The sequence below is a fragment of the Mustela lutreola genome, chromosome 17 (genome assembly GCF_030435805.1).
Source record: "Mustela lutreola isolate mMusLut2 chromosome 17, mMusLut2.pri, whole genome shotgun sequence".
Classification (NCBI taxonomy): domain Eukaryota; kingdom Metazoa; phylum Chordata; class Mammalia; order Carnivora; family Mustelidae; genus Mustela; species Mustela lutreola.
In genome coordinates this window covers 21,364,901-21,389,937 of record NC_081306.1, presented here as the reverse complement: position 1 = coordinate 21,389,937, position 25,037 = coordinate 21,364,901, and the positions used below count along the sequence as shown (strand labels likewise).

General features: G+C 55.4%; 3 protein-coding genes and 1 long non-coding RNA gene across 11 annotated transcripts; 1 reads left to right on the top strand and 3 right to left on the bottom strand.

The window, feature by feature from the left end:
* Nucleotide 1: 1 nt before the first annotated feature.
* On the bottom strand, nucleotides 2-1,340 carry HCFC1R1 (host cell factor C1 regulator 1). Of its 3 annotated transcripts, XM_059154619.1 has the most exons (4): nucleotides 1,207-1,338; nucleotides 856-912; nucleotides 614-742; nucleotides 2-383 (listed from the first exon to the last, which is right to left on the bottom strand). In XM_059154619.1, the coding sequence occupies exons 1-4, from the start codon at nucleotides 1,299-1,301 to the stop codon at nucleotides 248-250; spliced, it is 417 nt and encodes a 138-aa protein (XP_059010602.1). In that variant the 5' UTR covers nucleotides 1,302-1,338; the 3' UTR covers nucleotides 2-247. The 3 variants fall into 3 exon arrangements, with proteins under 3 accessions (XP_059010602.1, XP_059010603.1, XP_059010601.1); XM_059154620.1 differs by lacking the exon at nucleotides 856-912 and having other exon boundaries at nucleotides 1,207-1,340; XM_059154618.1 differs by lacking the exon at nucleotides 856-912 and having other exon boundaries at nucleotides 614-805.
* A 257-nt stretch (nucleotides 1,341-1,597) lies between these two features.
* THOC6 (THO complex subunit 6) lies at nucleotides 1,598-4,571 on the top strand. Of its 3 annotated transcripts, XM_059154611.1 has the most exons (13): nucleotides 1,598-1,738; nucleotides 2,482-2,597; nucleotides 2,704-2,768; nucleotides 2,858-2,961; nucleotides 3,045-3,082; nucleotides 3,166-3,214; nucleotides 3,338-3,409; nucleotides 3,502-3,604; nucleotides 3,687-3,736; nucleotides 3,827-3,889; nucleotides 3,988-4,098; nucleotides 4,182-4,316; nucleotides 4,409-4,571. In XM_059154611.1, the coding sequence occupies exons 1-13, from the start codon at nucleotides 1,700-1,702 to the stop codon at nucleotides 4,487-4,489; spliced, it is 1,026 nt and encodes a 341-aa protein (XP_059010594.1). In that variant the 5' UTR covers nucleotides 1,598-1,699; the 3' UTR covers nucleotides 4,490-4,571. The 3 variants fall into 3 exon arrangements, with proteins under 3 accessions (XP_059010594.1, XP_059010595.1, XP_059010596.1); XM_059154612.1 differs by lacking the exons at nucleotides 3,045-3,082; nucleotides 3,166-3,214; XM_059154613.1 differs by lacking the exons at nucleotides 3,045-3,082; nucleotides 3,166-3,214; nucleotides 3,338-3,409.
* A 36-nt stretch (nucleotides 4,572-4,607) lies between these two features.
* On the bottom strand, nucleotides 4,608-12,188 carry BICDL2 (BICD family like cargo adaptor 2). Of its 4 annotated transcripts, none has more exons than XM_059154608.1 (10): nucleotides 12,062-12,188; nucleotides 10,529-10,824; nucleotides 7,817-8,032; nucleotides 7,562-7,678; nucleotides 7,339-7,485; nucleotides 6,333-6,524; nucleotides 6,080-6,229; nucleotides 5,521-5,651; nucleotides 5,171-5,291; nucleotides 4,608-5,092 (listed from the first exon to the last, which is right to left on the bottom strand). In XM_059154608.1, exons 2-10 carry the CDS (start codon nucleotides 10,808-10,810, stop codon nucleotides 4,931-4,933), a joined length of 1,518 nt encoding a protein of 505 aa, XP_059010591.1. In that variant the 5' UTR covers nucleotides 10,811-10,824; nucleotides 12,062-12,188; the 3' UTR covers nucleotides 4,608-4,930. The 4 variants fall into 4 exon arrangements, with proteins under 4 accessions (XP_059010591.1, XP_059010590.1, XP_059010592.1 ...); XM_059154607.1 differs by having other exon boundaries at nucleotides 12,015-12,120; XM_059154609.1 differs by having other exon boundaries at nucleotides 11,926-12,074.
* Nucleotides 12,189-12,680: 492 nt separating this feature from the next.
* LOC131819481 (uncharacterized) lies at nucleotides 12,681-13,858 on the bottom strand. Its single transcript, XR_009349199.1, has 3 exons — nucleotides 13,776-13,858; nucleotides 13,380-13,453; nucleotides 12,681-12,790 (listed from the first exon to the last, which is right to left on the bottom strand). It is a non-coding gene; the product is annotated as an uncharacterized LOC131819481 (long non-coding RNA).
* Nucleotides 13,859-25,037: the final 11,179 nt, after the last annotated feature.

The window sequence follows — 25,037 nt, the reverse complement described above, 5'->3', positions numbered from 1 at the left end:
CTTCATTTGCTCAGCAATCTTTATTCAGTTCTAGGGGAAATGCCTCCCTTCCTTCCCATGCTCCTGTCCCTCCAGCCCCTCCCAGTCCAGGGCTCTGTGGGATTTACTGTCCTCTGTTGAGGGTCCGTTCTGGGGCCCAGGGGCCTGATCTGGAGAATATTCAGGACAGCTGGTCCCTCAGTGGGGATGCTGGTCTTCTGTGTTGTGGGGAAGAAGGAAAGTGGGCAGAAATACTGCCCAGCAGCACTCAGAGCTCCATTATCTCCCCAGCTTGGGTTGCAGAGTAGTGGGGGTTGGGGGTGTCCCCTAGCCTCAGCAGCCGGAGGGCCTCAGGGATCAGGTTCCCAGGATAGCGCCACAGAAGCAGCTCAGAGCAAGGGCTCCTGGAAAAGGAAATAACAGCATGGGGCTGAGGCTGGCCTGGAAGAGCCACCTCCCTCCAGGACCAGGTCCCCAAGAGCTCTTGGGCTGCCAGCACCTTCCAAGGAGCCAAGATGGGAAACAACAGAGGTTGGGTAGAAGCTAAAAATAGCAGGATGAGGCAGGGCCTAGAGAGTGGCTTCAAAGATCGGGTGTGATCCTCCAGAAGGCCAAGACGGTGGATGGTGCCTACCTGAGTGGGGGCAGAGATGGGGGGAAAGCCATGGGGGGGCTGCAGTAAGGGTGGTCATTGTGCAGGCTGAGTCGAGAGAAGTGAGTGGCCATATTCTCTTCAGAAAGGAACTGTTTTCGCAAGGGCTCCCTGGGGAGAGACAGGAAGACAGGCAGGCTGGGATATTCACATCCGTGGCAGTCTGATGGGGACCTAAGGTGACAGAGGTCTTGTTGGGAGTCCCTCCCTGCCCCCAAACTCACTGCTCCTCCTCCAGGCGCCGCTTGGTGCTCATGGGCACAGCTCCTCGGGGAGGGGAGCTGGGAAGAAAAGAAAGCCAGGTGCACCCCACCCTCTTGGCCCCATCCCCAGGATCGGCTCTCCAGTGCCTGCAGTGTAGTCAGGAAGCCCCCAGACCACCCGTCACAGCTGACACCTAAGTCACCCCATGTCCCAGGTCAGCCAGCAGCCTGCCTCAGAACTCAGCCCAGTCTTAGCTTATGCCCAAGCCTTGCCGACTTGCCCCACCGCGTGTCATCTTGCAGACCAGCCATGAGCCCCCAGCCCAAGCTCCTGGGCCTCTGGGCAGGCCCACCCAGTTCCCTCACACACACCTCACGTCCTGGGCTCGAGGCGTCCCCGACGCGGCCCTTGGGTCGCGCTGGGCCCGACCTGGGGGTCCTCGTTCTAGGGGCTGCTGCAGGATCATTTGGGTTCGGGGTCCCACAGGCAGAGGGTGGGATCCAGGCGACAGGGCGGAGCCTCAGAGGGCGTGGTCCAGCGTGAGGGGCGTGGCGCTACGCGCGCGCAGTGGCGAGGTTCTGCGCAGGCGCGGAAGACGAGCGCCGCGCGGCTAGAAAGCGTGTGGGCTCGGCGAAGTGGGGGAGGGGACCTGTCTTAGAGGGACCGCGCTAGGCGCTACTTGGTGTTGGCGATCTTCGCGGCGGTCACCTTGGATCCTGAAGCTCTGTAATACTCGGCGGCCGCCTTCGCGCCGGGCCGGCCGGCGGTGTTGGGGCTGTCCGGCGCCCCGAAGGGAACCGCTCGCGGGCACGTTCAGACTTGTGAAACTGCGTCGCGCTGAGCGCCCTGGGATTTGTAGTTCTCATGGAGCGAGCTGTGCCACACGCGGTACCTCTGGGTCAGGTGAGGCGGGCGTGGTGCGCGGTGCCTTCTGGGGTTTGTAGTCCATGCCCGGCTAGGAAGAGGCTGGCAAGGAGTCATTCCTGAGCATGACTGCCCTGTTTTGTTTGGGACTCGGACTCTGACCAGGAGCGGCCTCTGACCCAGCATGATCTTAGGGGCCTAACGTGAAAGTTGGAGGGTAGGGATTAGAAGTCAGTATATTTTATGTATCGGGTTAATGGGGCCACTTTTTTTAAATAAAATTTTTTTAAAAGATTCTTTTATTTGTCAAAGAGAGATCACAAGTAGGCAGAGAGGCAGGCAGAGAGAGAGGGAAGCAGGCTCCCCGCTGAGATCCCAGGACCAGGATCCCCGGACCCTGAGATCATGACCTGAGCGGAAGGCAGAGGCTCAACCCACTGAGCCACCCAGGCACCCCTGGAGCCACTTTTTAAGCGCTTTCTACCAGAGAGTTGTATGTGAAGCTCTAGATATATGAGCTCAGACACCTGTGACAAAGTCTCCCGTGAACTCCATTTGCCACTTGAGGAGGCCAGGCTGGGCACTTGCTCAAGGTCCTGGTAGACATCACACCTTGACAACTCTTGGGACTCTGGGCACACACCCACTTGGTGGGCCGCCTCAAAGGATGGCTGAGCGATCTGGGCCGTGGGAGGCCGGACAGACCGCAGGGGTTGCAGGAAGGAGTCTGACTGGCAGGTCCTAGATGTTCCAGGTCGCCTTCATCCAGCTTCCCCCAACAGATGGAAGTGTTTCAGGCCCTGCAGCGGCTCCACATGACCATTTTCTCCCAGAGTGTCTCACCCTGTGGGAAGTTCCTTGCAGCTGGCAACAATTACGGGCAGATCGCCATCTTCAGGTATCCTCATCCCTGCTCCCACTGTCCTGTAGCTCTAGCACTTGTAAGCCCTGTTACTGGCACCCCCTGCTTCTGACTCTCAGGCTGCCCTCCCCTCTCCCTTCAGCTTGTCTGCTGCTTTGAGTTCTGAGGCCAAAGAAGAAAGTAAGAAGCCCGTGGTCACATTCCAAGGTGGGTACAGCCATTGAGTCTGGCTTAGAGAACCCTGGGTAGGGGAGGGCAGCAGGACAGGGTCACTCAGGTTCTGCATTTCCGTCTAGCCCATGATGGGCCTGTCTACAGCATGGTCTCCACTGATCGACACCTGCTCAGTGCTGGGGATGGGGAGGTGAAGGCCTGGCTTTGGGCAGAGATCCTCAAGAAGGTAAGGAGTATGGAGCTGGGGGACAGTTGGGGTGCCTGGTCCCAGGGAGCCTCTGACATTATCCAGTGTTTCCTTCCGTGAAGGGCTGTAAGGAGCTGTGGCGGCGTCAGCCTCCATACAGGTAAGCTAGGGCCCTGTGGGCAAAAGGGGCTTGGAGGCAAAGGTACTGCCTCACCAGAGCTGACCTCACTTTCTCTCTCCCAGGACCAGTCTCGAAGTGCCTGAGATCAATGCTTTGCTTCTCGTCCCCAAGGTCTGAGCCCTTTGTGACTGGGGCTCTACTCTGCCCTGTTCTTGGTCCAGTCTTAAAAGCCTTTCCCCTCTCCCTGTCCTGATTCGACGTTGACTTGCGATTCCACTCTGCCTTCTTCTGTAGGAGAATTCTCTCATCCTGGCAGGGGGAGACTGTCAGTTGCATACGATGGACCTTGAGACTGGGGCCTTCACAGTGAGCAGGCCACGGGGCTGGGTGGTCAGGGCTGAATGGGAGTAGGGGCATCCTTTCAGGGTCTCCTCCTGACACTGGCCCTCCTCCTGCAGCGGGCTCTCCGGGGCCACACAGACTATATCCACTGTCTGGCACTGCGGGAGCGGAGCCCTGAGGTGCTGTCGGGTGGTGAGGATGGAGCCGTGCGACTTTGGGGTAAGTTAGTGTCTGGTTGGAGGGAAAGGTGTTGGCGAAGACTGGGGCCAGCAGGGCGCTTCTCACCGTCCTTCCCCCACAGACCTCCGCACAGCCAAGGAAGTCCAGACCATCGAGGTGTATAAGCATGAGGTGAGGGCACGCGCCACGCCCTGTCCTCCCTTCCACCTCCCTGGGCATCACCCATGTCTTCATCTCCTTCTCTTACCCTCTTTCCCCTAGGAGTGCTCGAGACCCCACAATGGGCGTTGGATCGGATGTCTGGCAACGGACTCAGACTGGATGGTGAGCAGGGCGAGGTGCAGAATGGGGTTACCACTCCGGGCCCTGCCAGCTAAGAGCCTGACCTCAAAGTGGCTGGGGACCCCCTCCCTTCTGCCCAGGTCTGTGGAGGCGGCCCAGCACTCACCCTCTGGCACCTCCGATCCTCCACGCCCACCACCATTTTCCCCATGCGGGCACCACAGAAACACGTCACCTTCTACCAGGACTTGGTGAGGCCCTCTGTCTTGCTTCTACCACCTTTGCCCGGTTCTCTCCAGTTCTGACGCCTGACTGCCCTCCCTACCCTCCACAGATTCTATCTGCTGGCCAGGGCCGCTGTGTCAACCAGTGGCAGCTGAGTGGGGAGCTGAAGGCCCAGGTGCCTGGCTCCTCCCCAGGGCTGCTTAGCCTTAGTCTCAACCAGCAGCCAGCAGCACCCGAGTGCAAGGTGGGTCCTGCAAGGGGCTGCGATGGTCCTCGGGGCGGGGAAAGGGGGGGACACATGTATGGCCGGGCCAGTCACCCCCATCTTGCCTCCAGGTCCTGACAGCCGCGGGTAACAGCTGCCGGGTGGATGTCTTCACCAATCTGGGCTACCGCGCCTTCTCCCTGTCCTTCTGATATGTGTCAACACCTCTTCTGTAGTAGGGATTTGGAGTGCTTTTTTTTCTTTCTTTTTTAATAAATAAATTTCCAGGCTGTTTTTCCGTTTATGTTCTTCCCAAGAATGGAGGCCAAGTTGGGGTAATGATTTTTTATATATTACTCTGTTCGACCTTGATACATAAATACCCACCCCCATCTCTGCCCTGGAGCATGCCAGGCGCAAGGTGCTTAGAAAACAGAGACCTATATAGATTTAAAACAGCTCTGCCTCACCTGTCCCGCCACCCACCTGGGGTCCCTGGCACCCAAAGCTAGCCCCTGCTCCCAGTGAGCCTTTGCCCAGCTTCCCGGGGCAGGGAGGGCACCAGCCCCCTCTGGAAGACGGGGCCCTGGTGCTACGTTGGCCAGAAGAGTTACGTGAACCAGAGGCCACTGGCGGCCCCCTTCGCCCGCCCTTCAGGTCCTTCGGAAGAGATTGCTCAGGAAGCCGCCGGCAGACCCAGGGCCCAGGCGCAGCGAGAAGCGCGGTGCAGCGCGACGCGGGGCTGATCCGGCCGTACTCAGCTCCTTCTGGCGTTGCGAGCGCAACTGCTGGCCGATCACCACCTGCATGTCGTCCTGCGCCGGCCCGAGGAGCGGGTCAGCGCACTGGCCCCGCCCCTGCCGGTCTCCCGCCCTTCCGGTCCCGCCCCTCACCTGCCAGGCCTCCAGCTCTTGCGTCAACGCCACCTTCTGGCGGATAGTACGAAGCAGCTCCCGAGAGAGCGAGTCCCTCTCCAGAGAGACGCGGCTGAGCTCCAGGGACAGTTCCAACGCTCTGCCGGCAAGAGGGGCAAAGAGTGGGTCCGAGGGCGCTCGGGCGTCAGGGAACGGGCGTGGCGAGACGTCGCTGCACCCCGACGGGAGTGGTGCTGCTGACACCGAAAGCAAGGTCGGAGGGCTCCTGGTGGGTGTGGGGATAACTATATCACATGGCGGGGGTTGGGGGTAGGATTCGAAGGCCCAGGGTGCCTGAGGGGCTGTGGTGCATGGTGGCAGAGGCTCACTTGTTCACAGCTTCGTCCCGATCCGAGAGGGCGCCGCTAAGGGCCTCCTCAGGGTCCTCCTGTGTTCGCAGCTCCTTCTGCCTTCGCAGCTCCTCCCGCAGGGACAGTATCTCTGTCCGCTGCAGCGTGATCTGTGGGCAGGGGAAGGCGAAAAGAAGCAGGTGGGTCCCCTGGGTCTCCCAGCAGCCAGGGCTTCAGGTCTCCAGGCCCTCCCTCGCCTGCTCCACAAACTCTCTGGGCAGCTGCGGCCAATGTGGAGAATAATCTGAGCCCCCGGGCTGGTGCAGGATGGGGTGGGGGCAGGGTGGTGTAAGCCTGCAGAAGGGATGCTGAGAGAAGCACTAGGAGGTAGGGCTGGGGGGTGGGGGGGATTGCGGCTTAGGAAGCCCTCCTGGAAGAGGTGGCATACAGTCTGACTCTTGAAGCATAACTACAAGTTTGTTGGGATGCAAATAGATCCATGTAGAGGGGGAATTAGTGGGCAAAGGCTCAGAGGTGTAGATGGGCAAGAGAAACTGGCCTGGGGAGGGGCTCTCCATCCACTCTCGCACTCCCACACCTCATCCTGCAGCCGGGCCACTTCGGCCTCCTTCTCCTCGAGTATCTCCCCTGGCCTCAGGGATGCTCGCTTCTTGGGAGGCTCCAGGCTTTTCTCTTGGGCTGAAGGCAGGTGACTGAATGTCTCTTGGATCTCAGGGGACAGAGTGTTCTGTTCGCCAAAGGAATCTGTCAGTGAGGTGTCGGACCTTCTGGGGAAAGGAGGAGGGGCGGAGTCTGCATGGCACGTGAGGGCTAGTGGGTCACGAGCTCACCGGGGCGTCTCTGCATCCATCCGCTTTCTGGTCCTGGTCGCCGTCGAGGCTCTGAGCAAGCTCGGACTGCAGTGAGGCTACTGACACGTCGGCGTCCTGAAGGCGCGACTCCTCCTCCAGCTCCGAGACGCGCCTCTGCAGTCTCCGCAGCGCGCTCAATGCCTCCCCAGCCTCGGAGCGCGCGCGTTCCAGCTACGGAGGGACAGACAGAAGGGCAGAAGTGTGGTCAGTCAGCCAGGGACGCCCTGCGCCTTCATCCCGCCGCCGACCTACAGGGGGCGCCGGCGCGCCGCCCAGAGCCCGCAGTCCCGCGCGTCGGAGCACCCCAGGGATCCTGCTCCCACCCTCGGATCGCTGGGCGGCCTTGGACCGCGCAGGTCCCCTCGGCAGATCCCAATTTCCTCCTCTATAATGCAGGGTGCGGACAGGTGCCCTGGCTTTAAAGTTTCCAGTCCGCCTCCCCCCAGCCCCACCCCATCGGGTCACCTGGCGGGCCCCGCCCCCTCCCCGAACCGGTCGGCCTGCTAACTCTTCATCCTCGATGCGTTTATTGACCCTTCTAACCCCGCGCTGTGCTGAGTGCCTCACCCTCCCCTCGGCTCTTCATCATCCCCATCCCATCTCACAGACAAGGAAAGTGAGAAGGGATGTTGGGATCCGGGCCCGCGTTATTTCACCACAGAGTGCACGCTCCTGAGAGCTCAAACATCAGGCCATTGCTGCCTCTTGTCATTTCCTTTTGTGCATCTCCACTGCCCCAGACCTGGTCCAAGTCCCCGTCATCTCTGGCCTCCCAACTGCCGGGCTCTAATGGCTTCTAAAGGCAGACCACCCCTGCTCAGTCTCCTTCCAAAGCTCCCATGTGCCCTTGGGCTAATGCCCAGGCTCTCTTGGCTCAGCTTCTGGGGCTCCCGATGACCCAGCTGTGGCCTCCTCTCCCTGGAAGCCCCGAGGCAGTGGCCCCTGCCCTGGTCAGATACACCCCCCCACCCCCCCCACCGGTCACCTCCAGGCTATGCTCCCGCTTCTCACGCCGCATTAGCAGCAGCTCCTCGTGGGTGGCCCGCAGCCTGGCCTGGCCCTTCTCCACCTCCTCACGCAGGCCCCGGATCTGGGCCTCCAGGTCCTGCCGGCGGCCCTGCAGCATCTGGTTCTGGGGAGAGACCTCAGGGCTGGAGGGGGGGTGCTGGGCCAGCCCCAGATCACCCCCAGCCCCAGTTGGCACTCACCTCCCCCTGTAGACTCTCCAGCCGCGTCCTCAGCTCTGCTTCTGCCAGGACCTGAGCCTGGCACTGCCCCCGAAGTCCATCCACTTCCCTCTGAAGTTCCTGCTCGGTCTGGGAGGCCTGTTGGGGGTGAGGGGGAAGGCAGTGGAGCCCCCAGCTGGCCCTGAGCCTTGACCCCAAGCCCCATGCGCCCACCCCAACACTGGGACACAGACACCTGCCCTCCCTCTGTTAGGGACACAGGATCGGTTCTCCCACCTGGGCCAGCTGCTGGCTGAGCCGGAGGTTCTGCTCGCTGAGCTCACAGAGGGCCTGTGCCCGCTCACGCCCACTGTCCTGCTGCTCACAGCGCTGCTCTCCCAGCTGGGCACGCAGGGCCTCCACGTCCCCCTCCAGCTCCACAGCTCTGGCCTCCCATTCAGCGCCCCGCACTGCCAGGCCCCGGCGGAGCTCATGGTTCTCCTGCTGCAGCCGCTGTGGGGGCCCGGACAGAGGGGTCAAGGACAGAGGGAGGGATGGGGGAGGGGAGGCTGGAGCAAACACACAGATGGACCCAGAGGGGTCTGGGGGTGCTGAGACAAATGTGGAAGCAAGAGGGAGAAGCAGGCAGAGAGTGAAAACCAGAGCCTTGGAGGAGGGGGGAGAGTGGAGAGAGGTTTCCAGGTCAGACAGGAGGAGCTGATCTGGGACTGGAGGAGAGTGAGGATCCCTGATGCCCGCTCACCTCCGGCTGCTGCCTGGGCTTCTGCACCCGAGGTCGCAGGCGCCGTTTTTGGCGCCTGAGTCTGGCAGAATTTAAGCCCCGGCCCATGGCCTCACCAGCTGGTGTCCCAGGGGCTGTGGAGGCTCAGCCTCTGCTCAGCTCTTCTCCCCCAGCTCCTCTGGGCCAGCTCTCTCTAATTAACCCTGGCCAGCCCCGCCTGGGCCCCAGGCCTCAGCGTGCCCTCCCCAAAACCTGTCCAACAGGCGGGGGGACGCTTTTGTCACACCCAGCTGCCCGGCTTGGGGAGGCAGGCAAGTCGGGGGGCCAGCCTCTGGCCCCCACTCTCTATAAACCCTCAAAGCAAGAAGGCAGTTGTAAACGTATGGTGCTCCAGATATTAGGCACTCCGACCAGGCCCTGTGCTTGCGCCTTCCTGGTGCCATTTCAACCAGCCAATCACAGTTAGAATTGTCAGTGTACTTATTTTCTATATGAGGAGCCTGGGGGTCAGAGAGGTCAAATGCCTTGCCCAAGGACACACAGTAAAGCAGTGAGGCAGCAATTCCAACCCACGTGCACAAACTCTTAACCAAATATCGTGGGGGCAACAAGAGCTCTAGGGTTAAATCCCCAGGTTCAGGGTCCACTTGTCCTCGCTGGTGCCCTGCTGTGCTGCTCTCCTTGATTAGATAAGCTCTTTAATACCCCCTAGGTTCCGGCTCCCTAGCCAGCCCAGCAGTACTTCCTGAGCTCCTCCCACTGTGGGGTCTGGCTGTCTGCAGTACTGGAGACCACCGAGTTCCTAGCCTCTGGTAGCTTAGAGTCTAGAGACTCAGGCGCATGGACACAGGCTTGAACTTGGTCAAACTTGGTCGTTTCAGAGAGAGTGTGTAAGGGCTGTAAAGAAGCCCTGGTGAGGAAGAGTGGGGTAGGCTGGGGGGTTCTTTAAAGAGAAAGTGACGTTTGACTTCACACCTAAAGAGCAGGATGGAAGAGGGCTACACCAAGGAACAGCACGTGCAAAGGTCCCAAGGGAACACGTGGGGGTTACTTGAAAAACTAAAAAGAGGTTCCAGGGGAGGACAGCAGTGTCACTGGCCGAGGCCCTCGAGCAGGGACTTTTGGGCCCTGGTGAAGAGTGTCATCATTGTAAGTGAGATGGGGAGCCGTGAGGGGATTTTAGGCAAGGACAGAAATGATCCGATTTGCAAGTCTTTTTTTTAAGTTGAAGTCTTTTTTTTTTTTGTCAGAGAGAGTGAGCCCAAGCAGACAGAGTGGCAGGCAGAGGCAGAGGGAGAAGCAGGCTTCCTAGGCTTCCTGCTGAGTAAGAAGCCCGATGTGGGACTCGATCCCAGGATGCTGGGATCATGACCTGAGCCAAAGGCAGCCGCTTAACCAACTGAGCTACTCAGGCATCCCCCGATTTGCAATTCTTGAAGATGCCTCTGGCGGCCCCATAATGGAGCATGGAGAATGGGCTCTGGGGGCAGGAGTGGAAGCTGGGCATGAGTGAGGAGGCAGCTGCAGGGCTGGGGCAGAGGCGATGTTGGCTTCAGCCAGCTTGGAGGCTGCAGAGACCCTGGGAAGCGGGTAGATTCAGAATCTGGTTTAGGGGGAAAATCCCTAGGGCTTGCACATGCGGGAGAAGAGAGGTCATGAGACGCTTGGGCTCTGGTCCTGATATGGGAAGTGGGGATGAGGACCACAGGTGATGGGGTCAAGATGCTCCACTTAAATGGTGACATGCCCACTAGGTGGCCAGGGGAGGAACTGAGGGACATGAGCTCCCCAGGTCTATCCTGAAGCAATGGTTGGGGCTCTATGGATGCTGGTCGGGGTTGTCCGGGGTGATTAGGGGCCCGATGTGACCCTCAGAATGGCTGTGTAGCTGAGGACAGCCTGGGCAGAGGGGGGAATTCTATGTTACATGTCTAGGAGAGAATTGGCCGAGATAACGCACAGGAAGGGCTTAGCCCAGGGCCAGGCAGGGAAGGGGTGCCCAGTAACTGGTGGCTGGGGTTGTGCCATCCCACTGAGTGGCCAGACCCAAGATTCAGAGAAGACCAGTGGCTGGCCCAGGGTCCCACAGCCAGGCAGAGGTCTGAACCTAGCTCCTGGCTTGTCCTCAACCACTGGAGAATCCCTCCAGGAACACGGGGCCCAGTGAACTGCTCTTCTGGGGGCCTCCCCCTGCGCACCTGTCTCCCACCTGCCCTCCACCAGCTCAGGCTGTCCCCTGTCCCACCCCGCCCCGGCCGCCAGCTCACTTCCTCTCGCTCAGAGTGCTGGGTGTTCAGTGTCTCCAGCTGCCGCTGTAGCTCCTCATTGCGCTCCAGAAGCATCTTGCCAAGCTCCGCGGCCAACAGCAGGTCCTTCTCCTTCTGCTGCAGCTGGAGGGCCAGGTCCTCGGGCTCCTCGGGCCCCGGGCCCCCTCCCAGGAACGAGTCCCGCCTTTCCAGCACGAAGGGGAAGAAGCCCTCATTGCCACTGGGGGAGGCACCTCCAGAGAGCAGCCCCGACAGGAAGCCTGGTCCTTGTGGGGAGCTCATGGTGGCTGCAGCCTCTGTGGGCACAGGAGGGTCAGTGGGGACAGGCAGCTGGTTGGGACTTGCCCCCTGCTGGTCAAGATCTGGCCTTGTGGCAAGGGCCTCCTTGGGCTGTGAAGGGTTAATGATCTGCGTCTTGGCCACCCAGCTCCGTTAATGTCCCCGGGGTAAACTGAGGCAGGGAGTACAAGGAAATAAGCTGCTATTGACAGACATCCTCTGCCCCCAGGTAACTGTCCCAGTGCTCCAGGACCTTGCTGACCTGGCTCCCAGCCCCTCACCAGCAGGGAAGCTCTTTCTAGAAGCCAAGTTCTCAGAGACTCAGGACTCCAGAGGAGCTCAGCCTTTTCCCCTCCCAGAGTACAGGCCTTGGGAATTTAGGCCTGCGGATCCCTTCTCTTCTAGAAGCCCAGGACCCCAGAAGCCCAGGGCCCCAGCCCCCTTCCCTCCCAGGTATCCTGGTCCTTGTTTTCCTATTTTCACAAGATCCAGGTGTTTTGGTCCCCATGCCTTGGAGCTCAGGTGCCCAGACCCAGTCCTCCCATTCTGGAGTGTTGGCCCCAGTTTCCCAGGGGCCCCAGGGCAGGCCCAGGGCAGGGCCAAGTAACAAGTTGTACCAGCAGACGGTGGGGCCACTCCAGGTTTCTGTTTACTTCCCGGCCCGCCCCTGGGGACAGGAGCCCGGTGGCGCTCTCCCAGGGCTGCTTAGGGCCCGGCTGATCCGGGGCTCAGAAGAGACACACCAGATTTCGCTGGCACCCTCCCCACCTCCAACCCTCTGGGGGATCCCCCCCACCCCTTACACACGCGCGCACAACCCCCCCCCACACACACACACCTGTCCCTTCCACCCCAGGTGTCCAAGCCCAGCCCCATCCGCAGGACCCAGTTGTCGCAGTTGTTCCGGCCCAGCCGGGGTCCCGGAGTCTCCCTGAGGTGGCCCCTGTGGCCCCAACCCCGCTCTGGAGACCCGGGGGCGTCCCTTCTCCTCCCGCCTTCTCGCACCTTCTCGTACCGAGCCGCTGTTTAGCATCTCGACCCAGGCGTCTGGACCCCCAGCTCCTCGACACCCCCCACCCCGCCCCGCCCCAGGCGTCCGAGGCTCAGCGACCACCTACCTTCCTGCCCACGCCTCCAGCTTGTGCGCCCCAGGAGCCAGGCTCGACCACCCCACCCCCGGCGCCTTCTCGCGCCGACCCTGTTCTACCTGAAGCTCCAACGGCCCGCGTCCTCGGGCGCCCCCCAGGCTCTCACCCGCCGACGCCGGGCTCCCTCCAAGGTCCCCGCGGTCCCGGATCCCCTCTTCCGGAGGCGGCGCCAGGTGCCCAGCCGGCGCAGGTGAGGGGGCGGTGCCGCGGGCAGGACTGGGGCGCCACCTGGCGGCCGGAGTGGCCGGGCGGGGCTGAAGGAACGTCGCCTCCACCCAGCTCTGGGCACCTGCTCGGTGCCGCTGCCATCCGAAACCGTGGGCCCCATTAATTGATCACCTGTTGGGTGCAGATCCCACGCTGCACACAAACGTCAGCTCCTTTCCCCTCACAACTGCCCTGTAGGGTAGGACATTACTGAGAATGACAACGAGGACAAATACAACATACCAAGCACTCTGCTAAGTAAGCTCTTTTATGAGCACAACTCGTTTACTTTTATGACATCCTAATGAAGCAGGAACTGCTATTGTCCTCATTTTACAGATGAGGAAGCTGAGGCTGAGGGGGACCCCTCACTTGCTTGGGGCTCTCCGTCTTGAGGTGGCCCAAGGCTGGACCCCATGCTCCAGTGCGAGGACAGAGGACTTGGTGTGGAGGCCAGGAGCATTTGGGGTGGGTCCAGCCCAAGGCCGCCTGGGCATGCCGGGTGATAAGTCTCTCCAGACTCCCAGGGCTTGCTGGCGGGAGGTCCAGGGCCTCCTGGCCTGGTGGGCAGGGACAAAGGGAGGGGTGGAACAGCGGTGTGCTGGAAGTTCTATCAACAGCAGGCTTTCTGGCGGAAAAAAAGAAAGGCCCAGTTTGTAGACTTGGCAATTTTGGAGGGTTAGTGATCCCTGCTTGGCAGATTTCGAGCTACCCCCGACATTATTGCGTGAGTGTTTGGGAAGGGATGTGCGCTACTGGCTTTTGTCAGCTGGGAGCAGCTGGGAGCAGGCCTCTGGCTGGCTGTCAGGACTCCTGGGTGTCGGGGGCCTGGGGCCAGCTGCCTGGGTCTTAGAGAAATAAGGAAGATGGGAGCTGGACCTCCTGACTTGTGGGAAAAGGGTTCAAGGACTCCTTGGAAGGATGGTTTAGGGGCTGGGATTGCTGGGTCCTGGGAAGGCTAGGACAAGGTTTCCTGCCAACACGGAGTAGGGGTGCCAGTTTGCTTTGCAAAGAGGTTTGAGGGTGGCATGGCCTAGCGAGGCCACCATGTCTTCCCACAGCACCCGTGAGAACAGCCTGGTGGACTTTGGAGATGCCTCAGTCTCTCCTGGGTGCCACCATCTGACCCCTTCAATGCCTAGCCCACCCCCCACACACCCATATTTAGCACATGTTCCCTGAGCCCCGCCTTCTGCCAGGCAGGGGGCTGGACTCACCTGGTGATAAGTGGGCAAGTCCTTCCTCCCAGGAGGTTTGAAGCTCTACCCAGGAGCAGGGAGGGGGCAGAGACCTATAAACCAGAAATGAACTCATAAAGCAATACAGCAAAGGAGGTTGTCTCACAGACTCCAGCATCCATGGCTTCGGGCCAAATTCCAATTTGGCCGTATGTTCTCTGGATGTCCCTGGGTCATTCAGCTGATGAACCTCTGCAGCCCTTAATTTCCCTGTCTGGACAATGGGGATGATAGCATTTGCTAGCTTCAAGGGTTGTGGGGCTTAAGTAAGGGTCCAGTCCTGCTGGTGGCCCTCAGCAGGGGCAGGGCAAGGGCACAGAAGTGACTCACCACCCATGTTCCAGAGAATCCCACAGCCACCCTCTGAGGTCATACCATTCGAGGACCAGAAACCAGCTCAGGGAGGCCGGGTGATCTGTCTGTGCCTGTAATGGGAGGCCCCCAGCCCGCCTTGCCTGGCGCTCAGCCTCAGTCAGTCTTTGGATGTTTAAATCAGTGCCCTGCTGCCTCTGGACCCAGGAATTCTGGCTTCCAGCTGCCCAGCCCCTTCCTTGCCCCTCAGCTCCCCTCCCCCAACCTCCCTGCTGATTCCAGCAGGAAAATGGATCCGAGGGAGGGGTGCAGAGTGTCCCCAGGAAGAGGCCTGGGACAGTGAAGGGAGGGGAAGATAAGCCAGCCCTTGGAGAGTCAGCCCTCTCACAGGCCCGTGCTCAGCCTAGGACGTTCTCCTCCACCACCTCCCCGCCACCTGCTGGGCCTCCTGCTGTGCCAGATCTTGGTTCCAAGGTCTCCTCCCTGGGGAAGACTTCACACACCTCACAGAGCCAGGGGCAGTCGACACTGGCATCCAGACACCAGCAGATGCCCCCTGCTGTAGAGGCAACCCCATGGGAATGGCTCAGGTCCAGACCAAGGGGCCTGCAGGCTTTTATGACACAGTCTATGAACAATAAGAAGAATTGTTGGGAGCACTTTAACCCTCCGTATGAGACAGGTCACGCCGAACGCGCTGGTCGACAACTCGCTGTTTCTATTTAACCTGATGTTTCCAAGTTTCTTCCCATCTTTAAAAATAAAGCCGCCAAAAATAAAAAAGTCAGCTTTATGGAAGTAGGTATTTGTTTCCTAAGGCTGCTGTTGCAAATCACTACAACCTGGGTGGCTTAAGCAATGATTTATTGTCTCAGGGTTCCAGAAGCCAAAAGTCCAAAAGCAGAGTAGGGACAGGGTTCGTTCCTTCTAGAGGCTTCGAGGTTGAAATCTATTCCGAGCTCTCTCTTAGCTGCTAGAGATCCTGGATGTTCCCTGGCTAGGAAGAACCCTGCTCCAAGCTCTGCCTGCCTCTTTACATGGGCCCCCCCTGGGTCTTCTCTATGACCCTGGGTCTCAGATCGCTCTCCACTTTCTCTTATAAGGACATGACTCATTGATGTAGAGCCCATCCTAAATCCAGAATGGTCTCATCGTGAAATCTTTCTTTCTTCGCTTATTTATTTTTTAATATTTTATTTATTTATTTATTTGACAGAGAGAGACACAGTGAGAGAGGGAACACAAGCAGGGAGAGCGGGAGAGGGAGAAGCAGGCTTCCTTCCTGCCGAGCAGGGAGCCCAGTGCACATCCCAGGACCCTGGGATCATGACCTGAGCCAAAGGCAGATGCTTAACGACTGAGCCACCCAGGTGGCCCGGGAATAGTTTTCATAGAATAAAACTCACCAAGTTTAGTATTTCATTTGATGAGTTTTTAACAAATATCTGGGGTGTAAGTGCTTCCACAGTCATGGTAGAGAGGACTTTCTTCACCCCCAGCACGCCTCAAGCCTCTTTGCAGTCTGTCTTCTGTAGCTCATCCCTGCGACCACTGATCTGCTTTCTGTCACTATCATTTTGTCTTTTCCAGAATCCTCTCTAAATGGAATCCTGTCTAGTGGATGGTCTTTTGTGCCTGGCTTCTTTGACTTAGCGTAATGGTTCTGAACTCGTCTGTGTTGTATGTATTGGCGGAATCCATAGTTTTGAAAATTTTCCAACCTCAAGAAAAATTGCAGGGATAATATAATACCACACCGTCTCTATGGACTCGCAGTTGCAAATGTTTTGCCCCATGTACTTTATCTCTCTCTTACACAGCACATACCTGCACACATTTTGCTAAACCATTGGCTACCTCAGCCGGCATCTCCTGAGGGCACAGATATTCTATGTAATCAGGGACCATTATCACATGCGACAAACCAAACAATAAAATAAGACACAATAACCTTACCTAATGTACAGCCCGTGTTCTAACGTTCCTGGTAATACCATTTTAGACAATGTGAAATCAAGGACCACATACTGCATTTAACTATCATTTCTCTTAGGTCTCCTTTAATCTAAAATAGTCCATTAGGGGTCCTGGGGGGCTCAGTCGGTTAAGCACCTAACTCTTGATTTCAGCTCAGGTCACAATCTCAGGATCATGAGATGGAACCCCCAGCCCTCCCTGTGGGCTTGGTGCTCAGAGGGAGGCTGCTTCTCTCCCTGTCCCTCTGCCCCTTCCCCTGTTCAAGTTTTTTTTTTTTTTTTTTTAAAGATCTTATTTATTTATTTGAGAGAGAGAGAGCGTGAGAGGGGAGAAGGTCAGAGGGAGACGCAGACTCCCCCCACCAGCTGGGAGCCCGATGCAGGACTCGATCCAAGGACTCCAGGATCATGACCTGAGATGAAGGCAGTCACTTAACCAACTGAGCCACCCAGGCATCCCTCCCCTGTTCAAGTTCTTTCTCTCACTTTCTCACTCTCTCTCAAATTAATAAACCTTTTATTTTTATTTTATTTAAAAAATTTTTAAAGATTGTATTTATTTATTTAGTTGACAGAAAGAGAGAGAGACAGCAAGAGAGGGACTACAAGCAGGGGGAGTGGGAGAGGAAGAAGCAGCACTCCACCACCACCACCGCCGAACAGGGAGCTGGATACATGGCTTGATCCCAGGACCCTGGGATCATGACCTGAGCTGAAGGCACACTTAGCAACTGAGCCACCCAGGCACCCAGTAATAAACCTTTTAAAAAATAAAAAATGAAATAAATAGTCCATTGTTGGGACCCCTGGCTGGCTCAATATATAGAGTGTGCGACTCTTGATCTTGGTTCGAGTGATGGGTTTGAGGCCCATGTTGGGTGTAGAGCCTAGTTTAAAAAATAATAATAAAGAAAGAAAGTCTGCTTGTCTTTTTCTGTGTCTTTCAGGACACTGATTTTTCTTTTTTAAGGACTCCATGGCTCAGTCAGTGGAGTGTGTGACTCTTGATCTTGGGGTTGTGAATTTGAGCCCCAACTTGGATACAGAGATTACTTAAAAAGAGAAACATCTAAAAAAAAAAAAAAAAAGCACTCCAGGCAGCTGCTTTTCCAAAATGTTTCTGAGATTTATCCCCGAAGATGCATTTGGATACAGTTTGGTCATTGCCGTATGGTTTTTCATCCAATGTTTATGCCCCAATTTATTTCTCTACTCTTCTATCAGGGAGAACTTAGCCTTTTGGCACTTTTTCAATGTTATAAACAACGTTCTAATGCACGTCGTTGTACACAGACCTCCATGGACACGTGGGTGGGAGTCTTATGCTGTTATCCATCTAGAAGTGGAATCAGCAGGGGGAGGTGTTCCGTCGTTCTCCTATGTGTAATGGCCATCCTGCAGCTTAGAAGGCTTCAAACAATGATCTGGTTTCCTGTTCCACAGCGTCAAGGGTGGGCTGGGGGCCGCTTAGGATTCTTGCTGCTGGGCTCTCGCGCAACTGCACATGAATAGTGGCTGGGAAGTCTTCTCGGCTCAGAAGTCTTCTCGGCTCCTACATCTGGCGCCCGGGCTGGACGTCTGGGTCACTGGATCAGCTGGGACCAGTCGGTGTTTCCCTCACCATGTGGCCCCTGCCTGTGGCCTGCAGGGATGTCCTCACAGGGTGTCGAGGCCAGACATGGCAGCTGCTTCCCCCAACACAAGGGTCCGAGAGGCCTGGGCGAAAGCTGCAAGTCTTCTCAAGACTCAGCCTTGGAGAACCTCAACCCCAAGGACCATCGCTTCTGTGGCATTCTGCTGATCAAGCCACTGGGGTCAACCCAGGCTGGGGGTCGGGGGGAGGTAGAGGAGGGAGGATTTGAGTCCACCTCTCAGTGGGAGGAGTAACAAAGAATTTGCAGCCATCTCTTACCCACTATGGAGGCTATGCTCTTTAGCTCCTTTAAATATGGCCAAACTGGTTTGCAAAGTGTAGGTATTAATTTACACTCTGTAATAAAGATTCTGACTCCATTTTTGATGTTTGATGGCTGACAGCCTTAAAGCTACACGCCTCCTTCTCCCCCTGTGCTCCACGTATGGGCAAGCCGATTAGAAGGCGCTGGCGCTCTCTCCGCAGCACTGGAGGGAAATTTAAAGCAGGGAAGCCCTGGCCAGTGTGTGTGGGCCTCCACCCAGCCTCCCCCTGCCCATTGCCATGATGAGAGCCCCTCCTTGCTCTCTCAAGCCATCTCAGACCTTCTTGGACACTGGCCCTACTGCCCATGGAAAACCGCGTCATCAGTTGACCGGAATGTGCGTCGTCAGTCTTGTCACAGTGTCTTGGTATGAGCGGCCTCATCTGTCTTCACATCTGAATCCCATTTTGGGTGAAAACTTGACCCCCTAGAGGGGCAGCCACGAAACACACTCCTGACAGCAGCACGAGTTTCACCCGGCTTACGCCTGTCTACAACTTGACATCACCAGACGTTTAAATTTCTGCCGATGTGGTGGCAAACACGGTGTGAAATAATAGGGAAAAAAATGTGAGTGTGTATATCTCTGTATCTCCACTTGCCCCTAGGTGCTAGCACAAAGCTCCCCAAACCCTTGTAAATTAGGCTGCCAGGGACAGGAGGTTTTTATTACAGTTGGTGTCATGGAAGTGGGATCTGACAGAATGGCCCTGACTCACAGAAATGTGGTTTGGGAAGAGAAAGGGCAAAACGGTGGGCAACGAGGAGACTCTAGTTCCTAGTGGCCACGTGGTGACCCACGTTATGAAGCAGGAGCTGTCGGGCACTCAGTCACTCCCGGGAAGGGCTATCTGTGGAACATAGCGATGGAGCCAACTTCCTGAGAGCTGGTTCATTGGAGCCCTATGGAAATGCAAACTATTTTGTATGAAAAAGACAAAATATTCAATCCCTTGCTTATCTGTAATAGTTAAAATGCAGTTAAAAGAGAATGCTGGGTCAGACCTCGCTGCTTCGGCCACTCGCCTAAAAGCCACTCCCCAAGGGAAAAGTGATCCAGTGACAGCAGAAAGGACCTCTGAGACCTCTGCTTGCCAAGGAGGTAGTCAGTGTAGGGGAAGAGCAAAACCGAGAAGCCACTGGAACCAGGGGCCAGGGCGAAGGAGTTGTTTCATTTCATAGATCATTATCATTAGCTTCCGAGGAGCCCTTACTGACTCGATTGGGAGAGTGACTCACGTGGGGCCTGTCTTGGGCTGTGAATGCTGGAAGAACATGTTTGGGTGAGTCAGGACCCACGGCTCCCTATTAAACAATCACAGATGGCCGCACACGATCCAGACCCACAGGAGGGAACAGCCAGCGTAGCAGATGGGATAAAAACCACTGTAAGGTCTGTTTCCCCCAAGCAAGTGGGCTGTCTGTTGCTCTGTATAAATGCCAAGCGGAGCACCCCAGATAAAACAGCTTATGTGCTCTCTAGGCCAGCCACGCAGGACTGGCTTCATGATGGACATTCACCCTCTGAATATGCTGGTTTCCCAGGTCATGGTAAAGGTTCTGGTTAAGGGATGACCTTTTGCACGGGGACCCCATATCACCCGCAGCTCCAAAATTGAAGGGCAGTTTGGGAAATCTTTTAGCATTTGCTGTCTCTGCTTCCTCTTGTGGGTCTTAGTAAAAATAAAAATGTGGGGCACCTGGCTGGCTCCGCCAGTAGACACGAGACTCTTGATCTTGGGGACATGAGTTTGAGCCCACGCTGGATATAGAGAACACATGAAATTAAAAAAAAAAAGTGTTAGGTTAATTAATGAGAAAATGAGGAAAGTCAGAGAAGAGAGTCAAGAGGCTGGTCTGAGCAGGGTGGGAAATTTAAACAGTTATTAAAGAATAAGGAGAGTATGGGGCGCCTGGGTGGCTCGGGGGGTTAAAGCCTCTGCCTTCGGCTCAGGTCATGATCTCAGGGTCCTGGGATTAAGCTCCACATCACGCTCTCTGCTCAGCGGGGAGCCTGCTTTCCCCTCTCTCTCTGCCTGCCTCTCTGCCTACTTGTGATCTCTGTCTGTCAAAGAAAGGAAAAAAAAGACTAAGGGAAGTGGAGTGATAGAAACAAAATAATGAGGAGAAAGAGAAGGGAGAGTAGAGTGGCAGGACACATCCCAGCAGGGTGGAAATCTTGAGATGGTTTTGTTGTTGTTGTTTTATTATTTTTTTAAACTATTTTTTAAAAGATTGTATTTATTTATTTGACAGACAGGGATCACAAGTAGGCAGAGAGAGAGGAGGAAGCAGGCTCCCTGGTGAGCAGAGAGCCCAATGTGGGGCTCAATCCCAGGACCCTGGGATCATGACCTGAGCTGAAGGCGGAGGCTTTAATCCACTGAGCCACCCAGGTGCCCCTGTTGTTGTTTTTCTAGATGGTTTCTTTTAAGTGGGGTGCATAAATGTTGAATTGATGGAATGGAAACAATGTGTCCAATCTGACACATTTGGACACATATATATACTCCTAAAACCCTTATGGTCATGGTGATATTCATAACTCCTCACATTAACCTCATGCCTCTTACCTCCCCCAACCCTGCAAGCACTGATCTGCCTTCTAGCACCATCGATTAGTTCACACTTACTGAATATGCGTGGGACCACGCAGGGTGATCTGTTTGGTTGCCTGGCTCTTTTTGTTTGTCTTCAACATCAATCTTTTTTTCACTGTGGTGGAAATACACAGACTGAAGCTTTGCCATCTCAGCTGTTTGGGTACTGCCAACATTCCCACTGTCCTGAAGCCCTCAACCCCATGTGCTCCCAGATCCCCCCCTCAGCTGCTCCAACCCAGACTGTGTCCCTATTAAATACTGACTCCACATGCTCCGTCCCTTGGCCCCTGGCACCTACCATCTACTCTCGGTTCCTGTGGTTTTGATGACACTGAGTACTTCATAGAAGTAGAATCTTTTTTTTTTTTTAAGATTTTATTTAAATCTTTTTTTTAAAATAAAGATTTTATTTATTTATGACAGAGAGACACAGTGAGAGAGGGAACACAAGCAGGGGGAGCTGGAGAGGGAGAAGCAGGCTTCCTGCTGAGCAGGGAGCCCCATGCGGGGCTCAATCCCAGGACCCTGGCATCATAAACTGAGCGGAAGGTAGACGCTTATGACTGAGCCACCAAGCTGCCCCTAGAAGTAGAATCTTAAGAGTATTTGTTTGCCATTAGGTCTTTTTAGGTACAGTTCCTGTTGATTTAATTTTTTCCCCTTTGAGTGGGCCATACTTTCCTGTTTCCTTGTATGCCTTTTAAAAAAAGGATTTATTTGTTTATTTTAGAGGGGGGTAGGGGCAGAGGGCAAAGGAGAGCAGACTCCCCAGTGAGCACGGAACTCCACGCTGGGCTGAATCTCACAACACTCAGATCTTGACCTGAGCAGAAATCAGGAGGATGCTTCACCCACTGAGCCGACTAGGCGATCCTGGTTGGTTGTTTTTTTGTTTTGTTTTGTTTTAAGATTTTATTTATTTATTTGACAGAGATCACAAGCAGGCAGAGAGGCAGGTGGGGGAGGGTGGGGGACGAGGGGACAGGGTCCCTGCTGAGCAGAGAGATGGATGAGGGGCTCAATCCCAGGACCCTTGGATCATGACCTGAGCCGAAGACAGATGCTTTAACCCACTGAGCCAGCCAGGCGCCCCTATTTGTTTCTTAATCTCTACACCCACCACCAGCCTTGAACTCATAACCTCAAGATCAAAAGTCACCTGCTGGGGTGCCTGGGTGGCTCAGTGGGTTAGGCCGCTGCCTTCGGCTCGGGTCATGATCTCAGGGTCCTGGGATCGAGTCCCGCATCGGGCTCTCTGCTTGGCAGGGAGCCTGCTTCCTTCTCTCTCTCTGCCTGCCTCTCTGCCTGCTTGTGATCTCTCTCTGTCAAATAAATAAATAAAATCTTAAAAGAAAAAAAAAAAAGTCACCTGCTGAGTCTCCTGATCTCAGTGTTATGAGATCAAATCCTGCACAGGGCTCAGCTCTCAGTGAAGAGTCTCCTTGAGTTTCTTTCTCTTCCTCCATGCCTCCCCACCACATACTCAAAAAACAAATAAACAAGTAAATAAATTAAATCTTAAAAAAAGAAAAAAAAGTCATCTGCTCCACCGACTGAGTCAGTCAGCCGGACTTGTGATTTTTTGGTGGAACCCTAGACATTTGAGTCTAACAATGCTCTGGACCCCAGATTCTTCCTCCCTCTTTGTTATTGTGCTTGTGGATTGTGTCTGTTTTTGTGAAGGTCGTGGGCGGTCTCTGCGCCTGGGAGCAGCCTCCCGGGTACACTTACCCTCTTCCCAGGTCCTGTCTGAGCCCTTCCTGGGACACGTGCTTTCTCACTCCACCTCCCCAACCCCATGCACAATTGTTTTGTTTCATTGTGGTTTTCCGGAGGTGGGAGTGGGAGCTGGTGTTTTCTTTAGCAGACGTATAATGGACACGTAACACTGTGTAAGTGGAAGGTGTGCAATGTGTTTATCTGACACATTTATACACAGCAACAACTACCACCGGTGGTGCCCACGAACACCACAAGCACACCACATCATTATCGTTTCTTCCACGTGGTGCGAACCCCTAAGATCTCCTCACCCGGCAGTTCTGAAGCATGTGACATGGGAGTGTTGACTGTAATGCCTGTCCTGGATCTTAGATCTCAATGACCTACTACTGAAACCACATCTCCCCAGTTCCTTCTCCCGGGAGCCCAGCCCCTGGTAACCACCATGCTACTCTATTTTCTGTTTCCATTATATGCAGTGGTTTCAAATGTTCTAGTTTGGGGGGGGGGTATAGCCCAGGGGTAGAGCATTTGACTGCAAATGTTCTAGTTTTTAATATCTGGCTCCTGAAAGTGGAAAAGTGAACAATGAGGGGGGCTTAAGGCACCGGCCCTTCAAATCCCCTGGTAGTCACCTCAGCAGGAGAGACAGGGGCTCACCACAGTGGGTGGGGGACAGCAGTGGCTGCCCACCTCTGTGCATCTCTGGGCTGAGATTCCTGATATCTGGAGGACAGGGTCCCTTTTGTCCACCCTAGTTCTCACGAGCTGCAGTGTGGCTGCATGTGTGGAGCTCGGCTCAGAGAGTGCTGCTACTGTGCTAAAAGCTGAAATCCATGGCAGTCTGCCTCCCAGAGCCTTCCCCAGAAGGTGTAAGCCTTCCGCAGGACTCTAGAGTTCTGAAGTGGCTATTGGAGGTTCTGTTAGCGCACTTGTTGTCCCGGTGGGGAGACAATTCCCAGTGCTGCTTCCTCCGCCATTTCCCCAGGATCTTCCCTGATCCAAGGCCTTTGGCACGAGTGATCCTGGATGGAGAAGAGAAGTTTTCCGACTCCTTGACCTAGGAGCCCTGTGCACTTTGCCACCGAAACCCACTGGCAAAGCCCTGACTTGGGCTACAATTAGATGGGAGGTAAGAATATAAGTGTTGGTAAAACGGTGCAAGTTGGAATGTTGGGGCGGGCCTGCTGGCAGGAGGTCGTGTCTCCTTTATGTACTGTTTTATGCAAGTGGATATTATGTCACATAAGGAAACACGTCCCCACGTTTGCATTGTACAACCAAAACCTGTCGGTTTTGCCCTGAGTGGGTTAAGTACTAAACAGAGATTAGTACTGTGAGGGTTGTGAGGGTTGGTGGAATTAAGGTAAAAGTCGGAGAACTGGTATGTTGGAACAGGTGTTACATGAGATGGTTGAGTCTCTTAAGGCAGATTGTACTTTGGGGATGGGCGATGTGCCCCACTGGGGAATGTTTCCTCCAGCTAAAGGGGTGGGAGGCGCGATTCTCTGTGCTCTGGCCCCTGTGGAGTGCAGACGGGCACAAGCCTGTGAGCGCCCCCCAGCGACAACCACTGGGACTTCGGACTACAGAATCCTCCATGTAACGGGTATTTACTACCTTGCTCCCGACATAGAGTGAAGTTACCCTGGTGAGCGAAGGACTTAAAATGATCTTGGCGGGGCGCCTGGGTGGCTCAGTGGGTTAAGCCTCTGCTTTCGGCTCAGGTCATAGTCCCAGGTTCCTAGGATCGAGTCCCGCATGGGGCTCTCTGCTCAGCAGGGAAGCCTGCTTCCCTGTCTATCTCTCTGCCTGCCTCTCTGCCTACTTGTGATCTCTGTCTGTCAAATAATAAATAATAATTTTTAAAAACTTAAAAAAAATGTTCTTGGCACCTGTTACACCCGTGTTGTCTTGGGTACTGTTAGAGAGACACTCTCCGGACGGCAGTGCCCAGCAGCGTGCCCTGAGAAAATGAAAGTGGTTTACATGGCACCGTGCTGCCTGGGGAATGCTCTGAGCATGGAAGCCTCTTTCCAGGGCTGAGTCCAGAACTACAGAAGGAGCAGTGGGATTCTGTTGTCCTTGGGACTGTACCTGGCAAACAGCTCTCCGTTGACCAACAAGGAGCCGCTTGCTTTCTGTGGATGGCCATTCTGAAGGGAGCAGACAACATCCTGTTCAGAAGACGGCCACTCTGATCAAGAAAGGTATGAACAAGTCAGTCCGGTGGGCTGAGTTGCGGGCTGTTTTTCCAGCTGTGAAGGAATACTTGAGCAGGGGTAAAAAGTCCTTATGTTCTGGTTTCTACTGACACAGCCAGGAGGACAGTGGTAACCTGGCCGACTACAGAGGTGCGCAGTTGAGGCTCGGTCCCATGGAAATCACTGTGGGAATTTGCATTAAAGAAAGTAGGGCGTGTTGAAGCCCGTCAGAAGAGCCCCCTTCCAGGTTTGGAAGGTAACTGGAATCCATAATCAGATATCCCCATATGCTCACCTAATGTGGCCACCCGGGTCCACAGAATGAGTGAATGTGGAGGGCCCTGGGCGCCGAATCGACACTCACTCCCCCCATGCCTTCTAGGGTGGGAGATGGCAGTAGGAACTGTTCCTCTGCCTGCTGAAGGGACAGAGACTACAGAACTACAGAACGTGATGACACATTGTCACGAGGATGCCCGTGGTCATTCTGGAGGTGGCAGATGGGTCCCCACAGGAAGAGACACCGACTCTGGACCTGGCTTTGCTAAGCCAGAGGTGGATGGATGTGCTCAGAGAGTCAGAAACTAACCAGAACGGAGACCAACATTTCTTCAGACCAAGGACCACCATTGCCAGCCTGTAATGTCCCACAGTGGGCAGAGAGATATCCTTTTCAGAGACTGGTTTGGTAGAGAATTGGGAGAGGCGATTAAAGCATTGGTTGTCTAAAATGGGGTGGGGGGCATGGATAGGGATATAAAGTAATGACTAAATGAGTTATGTCATAAGGGAAATCCAGTGCCCCATGAATTCCTCCAAGAGGCTCTGAGCAAGAGATGCTGTTGTCGTCTTAGCTCAATTA